Here is a 10,403-nt window from a genome sequence, read left to right as displayed (position 1 = left end):
CTATATAAATCACTGACATTTAATGGTGTTGATCATAACTATAACAATCCTTTTAGTCTAAGGATAAGATGTGAACCAACAGTATTTAATATATTATATACGATGTCGAGGAAACACCACCACATGACACTCGCTGTGATTTCTCCACATTTTCCACGACTGATGGACAAAAAGAGAACCTGGAAACTGTGTTGAAGAGTTGGTACAAGTGAGTACACCGATTGATTTTAATGGCTTCATAAACAACTATATAAAACAGTTCATAAAAATCCATGCACTTTCAGTGTAAAGTCATTTTTGAAATACAGGAAATTTATGTACAACAGTGTGAACTGTAACAGTGACTTCATTCAGTTGGGTGGTTCACCACAAATATACTTGGCTGCATAGAAACATTATTATTGCCTACACAGGAAACAGAATGAGAGGGAAACAGAAATCATGTAAAAAGATTAAGATCTAACAGGAGCATCTATGGAAAAACAACCGTCTTCCTTCAGAACGTGATTACAAAAGACAACTTCCTTCCGACACTCATCTCACTGAGACAAAAGAACTAAGCACTAGTGAATAAAACTGAGTATCCTTTAAGAACTTTCCCTTTACCAAAAGTTACATTCTGAAAGATCATCAGGAAAGAACTATTGTACATAAAGTCAAGAGTCAAAAGACAAAAAAGCCTGAGTTGATGGGGAAAAGTAGAGTCAATCATAATCCAAAAAGCCTGAGGAGAAAGACCAACAATTTACTATTTTACAAAAATTTACAACAGAATTATTGAGGAGAGAAAAAACATGGTACAAATTGCTCTAAAATAAAAAATAATAATAAAAAAAAGAGATCAGATTTTTTACAGCTATGTTATTAAATAATTCACACCTGGTGGAAATAAAAGAAAAAACTAAAGAAAATAAACGCTATAAATGAGGTACTTCAGGTGATGAGCCTGAGCCCAGACTGGATTCAACCTTTATATCAATGTGTGGTGATTCATGTGACGACTGACATCTTAAATAAGCTGGGTAATAATCACGATGAGCATGACAGAGAGAGACACACGAACATAGAGAACAGTCCAATACAGGATCCAGTGTCATAGGTTGGTGGGAATATGAGGCAGCACTAAGGGTCAACTGTGTCCATTATCGGAATTTAAAAAAACTTTATAAAAATAACAAAAATGTGCTGCATTCTGTGGAACCTACACAACAATGCAGCATTAAACTCTCATAGAAAAATATGCTTTGATTTCTTTATTTTTTTCTCTTTTCTTGTTTTTGTGATCTGCTACCTGTCTTCCATCTCTCAGGTGTGTGAGCTGAGCTGAAGTGTGGAGATGACAGTCATGCTGAACTGACTGGTACACAGTGCTTCAAACTCAACAGTCCCTGTAAGGCATGTGCTGAGTCTATGGCTGCTACTAGCAGACCAGGCAGCTCCTGTTATGTCTTGCGGCTGCTCCAGATCTGCTCAGGTGTGCTCTTGTGGTCCGACGAGTAGTCGAAAGGTGAGCGGTGACCCATGGGTGAGCGGGCGTCATAGGGCGAGCGCTGGTCTCGAGGAGAGCGGGGTCCGCTGGCCGAGGCTCGCTGCTCGGTCTGCCAGTCTGAGTGGTAGCGGTAAGAAGAGCGCTGGTCAGAGTGGGAATAATCCTTCACGTCCAGCCGGTGGTCTCTGCTGGAACGGAAATCCTCCAGCTTCCTGTGCTTACTGTCATTGTAGTATCTGCAGAGACAAACAGCACCATCAGCACAAAGCCTCACACACGGAAAAGCAGCAGGTACACCACTAGAGTGACCACCTGTCCCGCTTTACGTTGTACTGTTCAGCAATTTTAGCCTTTGTCCCGCGTCACGCAAATTGAGCGTCTGTCCCACTTTTTCATTTGACCCTGTCTAATTGAAAATAAAAACACAGATAGTAGGGCTGGATGATGAATAGAATTTTAATCATGATTTCAATTTTGACTTCTCACGATCATAAAAACATTATAATCGAAGAAAAACGATTAATGCACCGCGCGGCGTGTATGTAAATTCCTATGCTAGAAAAACACCTTGATTTTTCCCCTTTCCCGCCCTGTAATGTTCGTTTATCAAGCAGTCCCAGTAGTAAACCAAAGAGAGAAACGCTACGTTAGACAGTTGTTGTCTAGTTATGGTTTCCTTTCAATAGAGTCACATAGACAGACACGCGCGCACACGCAGAGTTAAATTAGTCGTTAGATTAGTCGACTAATCGAAAAAATAATCGCTAGATTAATCGTTTGGGACTGCTCTACCCCAAAGCATGCTGGGAAGTGGTTTTGTTCCAGTGGAAATAAATTAACTTAAACAGCAAAGGTAAGACAACATTTCTGTTTGTATTTCTCAAAAGTCAGTTGTTGTTTTGCTCTTATTTTGGGGCTGGATCTGTGAATCTTGGTCGTAGAGTGATGAAAAAAAAACGTTGGAATCTGTGGACTCTCTTATGTCCAGTCGACACATTTTTTTCGTTTACATAATTACGTGATGCTCCGGTGCTGCTTTTCAATGTGTGCGCTTTAACTGTGTTTTCCATTCCTGCTGTTTGATCCATCTGTCTTTGAACTGTGTTTCATGAACATAATGTTTTTAATGAGCTTTTAGCCAAGTTTCTGACCTTTCTGTGGGTATGAAGCACATCTGTGTTTATTAAAGTTAGACATTGTTTTATAACGTTTTTGTCGCTGCGTGTGACTGCCCCCGGTACTGAAACAGGGAAGAAAAGTTTCAGAGTCTGTCACCACATTTTTTTATGATCTACTCGGGTCCCCTGCACTTCATCGCGACTGTGCTTGATCCTAGTCATAAAGATCATTATTTGGATGCGGGGATAAAACTAGGTGTAGAGAAATTATCCAGTCTACGTTGGATACGTAGTGCCTGCTTGGATATAGAGAAGCGCAAGGTGCAGGAAAAAAAGGGCTGCCCTTTTTTACAAAAACGCAGTGGGCTGCCTGAGAGGCCCTACCACCAGGCTTAGTAGGTTTTCTGAGGGAAACCCTGGAGGAAGAATGACATCGTTGATTAGCTCTGTTTGAGATGTGACTGGCTGATAATTGGAAAAATAAACTGTTCTCATCTTCCGCTGTGCACAGTGTGAGCAAAGCAAAGCTAAGTGATGGATCCATTGAAAGCTCTATTCAAAGTGAATAAGCAGCATTTCAGTTGAAGCCTTTACCATGTACACGTGAGTGTAGCGTCAAAGTCCTTCATGACAACAAAGAGTAGTAACTAAAGTTGGTAACAATGCACCTTTTCTTAGTATGACACATGGTTCCTATCAAAAACTTTACAACAGTACTCCGTTTTTTGTTGTCCCTCACCTGTCTTGTCTGTCTCTGTCCCTGTCCCTGTCCCTGCTGTCTGGTCTGTAGTGGTCTCTGTCTCTGTGGTCTTTGCCATTGCTGAAGGAGGAATAGGGTCTTTTCCTGGACTCTCCTCCTGCAGTCTTCCTGTGGGAATCAGTGATGTGTCTCTCCTTGCTGCTGCTGTTCTCATGGAATCGACCTGTCGACTGATGCCTCTCTGAGCTGTAGCTGTCCCTGCTGCTCTCGTCCTGGTGGGAGTTGTCCTTCAGCCGTTCAGCATCTGCAGATGAGGAGCACACGAGTCAGGATACAGATTCCACTTAATGTTTATGTTTATTTTTTAGCAGTGTCAAAGCAACTGTACCTGCATGTTTATAGCTTTGTGTAGTTAGAGTTCTAGTGTTCTGTTCCATCGCCTAAAGAAACAATCACCATTAGTGATTAGTAATGCCAGTACAGTATGTCTTACTGTTATCCATATAACCAACGCCTTTACATACCTGGGCATTTTCTTGTCTTTTTTTGATTGCATGCTTATACAGTTTATGTAGTTTCCTGGCATCAAACTCAGTGAATTTGGAAACAAATATCCATAGGTTTCTGAAAGAGACAAACATCACACCCTTAGTATACATGAAACAAATAAACCATGTTCAAAGTCCAGAGCCAGTGATGGCCTCATAATACATCCTGGATGCATTCCTGTGAACACCCTCATTTCCCCACATTTTATATCAATACAATATCCAGGGGTGTGATTGGCAAAGGACAAAAAAAAGGGAAAATATATGGTGCACCTACCATGACATGACGGCATTGGAAGAGAGTTAAACCATGTTAAAACAAAATGTAAATGCTCTTTCACTACTCAGAGACTTTCATCTTGGGAGAGATGGCCTTCGTGCCACAATTTCCATCTTGAAGTGAAAGTGGTTGTCAAAGAAACACTGCTAGAGATGGCTTTTCAGTGTTGAAATGAAATATACTGTTTAGTTTTAGAATCAATCTGTCCATTATTTTCATCATCATTATATATATATGTATATGTATATGTATATATATGTATCTAGTATGTATATATATATATATATATATATATATATAGATAGATATATATATATATATATATATATATGTATGTATGTATGTATATATATATATAACTAAAAAAAAAAATATATATATATATATAACTAAAAATATATATATACTATATAACTAAAAACTATATATATATATATATATATATATATATAGTTTTATGATTTTTTTTTGTCAGATGGAGCAAAGAAACCAGACAATATTCACATATCAAAAGCTAAAAAGATCAAAAAGCTTGTATTAATTGATTAAAAAAAAAAAAAAAGAAACTCTCTAAAATCGATTAATTCTTCGTTGCAGCCCTACTGGTTCCCTAAATGTTTCACGAATATTAAATAACAAAATAAATCATAAAACATGATTTATAATATATAGTGCTGGGCACTATACGGCGTTAACGCATGACTCGTTTCCATGGCAACTGACCGGAAAAAGAAAAAGTGTTTACGTGACTCCCGATTGTTAAAATGAGTCTCTAAAGTAATGCTAAACTGTAAAAACAAAGGCACACATACACAGTACACAGGTACGCTGGTTATTTGTGGCGCTGCTCTTTGCCTTTAATAAACAGAGCGCTCTGCTTTTTTATCACTCTACGACCAAGATTCACGGATCCAGTCCCAAAATAAGAGCAAAACAACAACTGACTTTCAAGAAATACAAGCAGAAACGTTGTCTTACCTTCGCTGTTTATCAAAACAAGTTATTTCCACCAGAACAAAACCACTTCTAATGAACTACACTTTCCAGCATGCTTTGGGAACAAATCCCAGTCTGATTGATCATTACAGAGCGACATTAGATCGTTCCGATTAGAGAAAGGCGAATGTCCGCACAAATACGCCATATGCATTTATGTCCTTTTGACTCGCTAATGAAGTGATTCACACTCATGGGGCCAAACTGTGCCAAAAGAGAGAACGCCTAGACATCTCTTTACTAAAACCTCTGTAATTTCACTCTGCTTCCTTTCAGCAGCATCAGACTTTGCACAGCTCATGTCCGCATGCTGTTACATGACCTCCATGCATTTTTAAGATCCTACTGCATATTTAGAGGTGATATTTGCTTTAAAATGCAATATTTTTTTAGGCGAGATAACTGAAAATCCTTCAGTTATGCTGTGTTCTATGTACATTTACTCTGACACAGGCATCTACAGTGAAACTTACACCTCTGGTGGAATCTCACAAGTGTTATCTGTAGTTTGATACCCAGATAATCCACATAGAGCTTGTCACTGCAGAAATTTACTCTATTTAGTTTGGGCATGTCATTTTCGAGCAGGGACTCCAAAAAGAGGGTCAGGGAAGAAGTGGTTAACAATCGGGAGGCACGTAAACATGACATTACAAGCATCTTATTCCCGGTCAGTCGTCATGGAAACTCGTTATGCCTTATAACGCCGCTAACGTGCCTAGCACTAATAATATACTTTTTTAATCAAATTATGACAGCCCTGGACCAACCCAAAAATATGCGTCGGCCAGTCCATGCCTGCGCACCCCACCCCCGCCCCCCCAAAAAACTGCGGATCTGCATGATTCACACGAGGCTCATTTTCAGGCCAAAAAAAAAACAGAATTCCATTTAAAAACGGAAAAATCACACCCCTGAATATCAAACATAAGAATGTCATATCCGTTTATAAGAACAAAATTATGATTTTAACGTGTAATAATACAAGCTGGGAAAAAGTATTGATTTGGTGATATATTGGTGATATTTGCTGATCTTATTGCAGTGTGTGCACATACTTTCTCCATTGTTTGATCTGATCAGGATTGGAATATTCCTTCAGACACTCAGTGATGTGGTCCCCGATCTTGATGAGGCACTGTCTTGTGTGTTCAAGTTGCTCGCGCTCCGACAGCCCTTTCTCTGGCCTGTCCAGCTGCTTCAGGGCTGCTTTCACTGGCCGCATCCTCTCTTTACACTGCAACATTTATAGTTAGGTCAATTCTCACTACTGCATTTTAACATTTGGCCTCAAAGTGCTAAACCGTACGTCAATACAAAACAATAAACAAATACAAAACACTGTGGTAATATAATAATAAATCACATTGTAAATATACATGTTTTAAATGAAAATTAAATATAAAATATTCATATTGATTTTAACAGGAACCTACCACACTGAAGGTCCTCTGGTCCAGCTCCTCCGACTCCTCAGATATGGGCACATTCTCTCCACTTGCTGTTATATGCACTGGAACATCAGAGGCTTTCTTTGTCCATTCTCGTGCCTCAGTTTTTACCTCATTCTGACGAAAAAGATTTGACAATGAATTCCTAAGCAAGTTATCAGGATTGTCTTTCACAACCTTTACCAAAATCTTAACAACTAACTAACTAACAGGAACTAAAAGTGAATTCAGTAAATTGACAACATTACTGCACAATGACTGAAAATAGGAAGAATAATTTATCTTTCATTTGTGTTCCTGCACATGACAGCTGGAGTGACTTTAACCTCCTATGACAGGGTGGGCAAACTATGGATGTTTTCTCCTGCCTGCAGCAGACTGACATTAATTACAGACCTAAAAATAATTGAGGTCACAGGCTTCCAAATTATGGAATTAGTACATATACTTACTGTGTTTTGGCATCTATTTTACTTGAAGCACCAGCTCTACTTAAAATGATTACATTTTTATAAGGGCTGTCAAACAAATTTAAAAAAAATAAAATAAAAAATGACTCAATCTCACAGGTATGCGCCGGTCATGCATGGATGTGATTTACGTTTGTTTTTCCCCCTTCCCTTATCAACGACCAGCACCTCTAAATTTATATATCCCCGTATGGCACTTGGGCCAAAAAGGTTTGCCCACTCCTGGTCCTGTATGAAAAGTGTCGTGCTGAGATGTATAATGTATGACAGCCATACATTAAAAAATGGTTCAGTGAGTTAACAGAACTGAACTAAACTGACTCGAGTGCGTGTATAGCTGTGTTTCAGTTTAGTGGGTGGGACAATGCAGTTGGAGCTCTGGTCCAAAAGTGATCACCACTAGTGGCTGCAGAGGGTGCTGCTGCTCAGCAAATGTTAGGTATTGTTGCTTTGCATACATTTAGAAATATGGTTTCACCTTGTCAGCATTGTCCTCTTGTTTGTTCAATGCATCCACAGGCTTTGCTTCTTTTTTCTCTTTTGGTTCCTTTGTCTCTTTAATGTCCCAACTTTCCTCCTTCTTTTCCTTTTTGACTTCTTTTTTGATTTCTTTTTCTTTGATCTCCCTCTCCCCTGATGAAGAAACCTCCTCCTGCTCAGGCTCCTCTTCCTCTTCATCCTCCTCATCATCCTCCTCCTCCTCTTCCTTCATCACCACCCTGTCTGCTCGGCTCGGTCTGCTTGGAGGCTTTACCGGTGCCGTTTCCTGAACGAGACAAAGCACATCGCACATAAACGTCCAACTCAAATACAAAAATGAAAAAAAAAAAAACTTATATTGTTAAATATTGTATCTCAAAATACCTTTTCCTCCTTGATGATATCCTCATCATCGTCATCATCATCTGACCCCTTGTCTGATGGGGGATCCGAGGATGGACTCTTTATTACTTCGTCCATCTTTGTTGGCTTCGGAGTTTTGCTTTTCTTACTTCTTGGTTTCCTCTTCCGTGAATTAGCCTGTATTTATGAAAGAAAGCGAAAGGGGACATTTTAATTAAACTATATCAGGTACGGCTAGCACTCATTAGCATTCACAATTATTTCCTTTCAGTGATTCTTGAGAAAAGGGACACAACATGTCCTACACATGAATTATTTTCAAAAGACTTTGAAAGTTGAATTAGTAAGACTTTTGTAAAATCATGAAATGGATTTCATATATATTTGTACAATTGCACTGCTATTTGTTAAAAGACCAGCACTGTTACCTAAATATGTAGAAATTTGGCTGTCCTCTATGGAAGCAAATGTGTGCCATTATCCAAAATAAAATGCACTAACAGAAATGCTTTTTCATTTACAAAATGGAGCTGCATTTTGTGACTCAAATAAAATGAATAATCAATATAGGGCCCTATGATTTCCGTGTTAACGGAATCGCGGACGGAATCGCGGAATTGGCCAATAAAAACGGAATCTAATGTTAAACGCGGAATATCGCGGAAATTGACATAATGTGACTGAAATGCTGTCATCGTGAGGAGAAGGAACGTTTGTCTGGAGAAATGTTCCGGGGAACGCTCATTCGTGGCACCACCCTTGCATCTCCTCACAAACACTCACCCAGGGTTTCCCCCAGTGCGTGTTGCTTGTTTATTTACTTTATATACACTTTTTTTTTCTAAACCGCGGAACAAGTGCGCTGCGCACGCATGTAACCGGCGAGCGTCCCCTTGTCCAGGTGCCGATTGAAACCCAAGTCACACCATCAAATACGCCATTATTACGGTCATATTGTTATTGTCAATAAAGATGTTATATTTAGGAATGCACCGATAATTCGGCGGCCGAAACACGGCGAGTAAACTGCACATCGCCTGTTAAATGCTGGCGTGTCTCTGCGCGAGTTGTAGGGGTAATATTGCGTGTAGAGAAACGATCCAGTCGGATACGGAGAAGCGCACGGCGCAGGAGAGTGAGAACAGTACAGCGCAGGAGAGGGAGAACAGTACAGCGCAGGGGCGGTGCGCAGAAATCCGTCTGCACCAGATGAGGGGGCACTACCACTTTTTTATTTATGTTAATTATTTTACTTTTAAATGTGATCAGCATTGCATGGCTTGTTTTAAGATTCACTGGCATTTACTTAATTAGGATTTAACTTAAGTCAAAACAATTGAACAATTGAGAAGTCAGTGGATTCAAGAAGAAAGTGGACATTTCAGTGGACATTTTATTCACTGACACAAAAAGCACACATTCTATGGTGGTAAAGTAAGTATAAAAGGTACAAAAAAACAGAATAAAAAAAATAAAACGGAAAAAACGGAATTCTAAAACGGAAAAAACGGAATTTGGAAAAAAATAAAACGGAATTTGGAAAAAAATAAAACGGATTTCATAGGGCCCTATCAATATTTCAAAATTCATTTTCACCTTCAAGACTCCTCATTCTGTGACTTAATTAAAATGATAAAGCAAATGACATTTAAGATTATTTCTTTCTTTCAATGTCACCCGCTTCCACGAAATGAGTGGCCATCAACACCGAAGGAGACGAAGACAGTGCCACGCAATCAAAACAATTGAAGTTTGTTAAAGGGATAGTTTGGAATTTTGAACATAAGACCTATTTTCCAACTCAGCCGGAGTGATGGAGACGTCTGGAGACTTTTTCAAGAAATTTCATTCAGTTCTTCTAGTTGCCGAGTTCGCTGATGCTATGGCTAGCGCAAGTCAATGATACATGTTAGCATGGCATTAAAAACACTCATACCGACTCCACAGTGCACCCGAGGCAAATCGATTGTAACGGCAGACTATCGATTTTGTTCCTTGCTGTTTTATTTAGTTTTATTTGTACTCTTTATTCCAACATCAACCTGCCAAATATGGACTACAGATGGAAATTAGCCCCTGGGCTATAATCTGGCGCATTTACATGTAATTTTGTATATGTTCATTAATGTGCATTGTCCTGAAATAATAAATAAAAAATAAAAATAAAAAAATAAAAATTGTTTGCAAGATTAGGTTGCATTTATATTTAAAAGAAGACAATGTTACTACAAGCAAATCAAATAATCTTTTTTTCTTTAGGTGAACTTGAAAGACTGTTCAGATTCTTATGGGTGACATCACTAACAGTTTCCACCTGGATGTGAGAAACACAGAAGTGTGCGTTGCATGTTTTCTAGTGCAGTTTAGGTTTTGGTTGAGATTACTGAAAAATTTTACTTTCAGAGCCACTGTCCTGACTCATTGCCTGTCAGAGAGGCTGACGAGGGATTTTTGTGCAGAGGCAATTTGCTGGCTCACTGTAACACTGCCCTGATTAGCATGACTTGC

General features: G+C 39.0%; 1 protein-coding gene across 1 annotated transcript in view; it reads right to left on the bottom strand.

Moving 5' to 3' along the window:
* Positions 1 to 235: 235 nt before the first annotated feature.
* The window catches only part of chd1 (chromodomain helicase DNA binding protein 1), a 56,884-nt gene continuing 46,716 nt past the window's right edge, over positions 236 to 10,403 (bottom strand). Inside the window, exons 29-36 of the mRNA XM_083902510.1 lie at positions 7,917 to 8,072; positions 7,531 to 7,818; positions 6,568 to 6,699; positions 6,190 to 6,368; positions 3,832 to 3,931; positions 3,696 to 3,747; positions 3,347 to 3,611; positions 236 to 1,725 (exon numbers count right to left, since the gene is read on the bottom strand). Of these exons, the coding sequence (XP_083758636.1) occupies positions 1,443 to 1,725; positions 3,347 to 3,611; positions 3,696 to 3,747; positions 3,832 to 3,931; positions 6,190 to 6,368; positions 6,568 to 6,699; positions 7,531 to 7,818; positions 7,917 to 8,072 (1,455 nt within the window). The 3' untranslated portion in view covers positions 236 to 1,442. The remainder of the gene's footprint in view (positions 1,726 to 3,346; positions 3,612 to 3,695; positions 3,748 to 3,831; positions 3,932 to 6,189; positions 6,369 to 6,567; positions 6,700 to 7,530; positions 7,819 to 7,916; positions 8,073 to 10,403) is intronic.

Source organism: Microchirus variegatus, assembly GCF_963457635.1.
Source record: "Microchirus variegatus genome assembly, chromosome: 16".
In the NCBI taxonomy this organism is placed as follows: domain Eukaryota; kingdom Metazoa; phylum Chordata; class Actinopteri; order Pleuronectiformes; family Soleidae; genus Microchirus; species Microchirus variegatus.
Note: the sequence above shows the minus strand (reverse complement) of the source record. Positions and strands in the feature narration are given on the sequence as shown.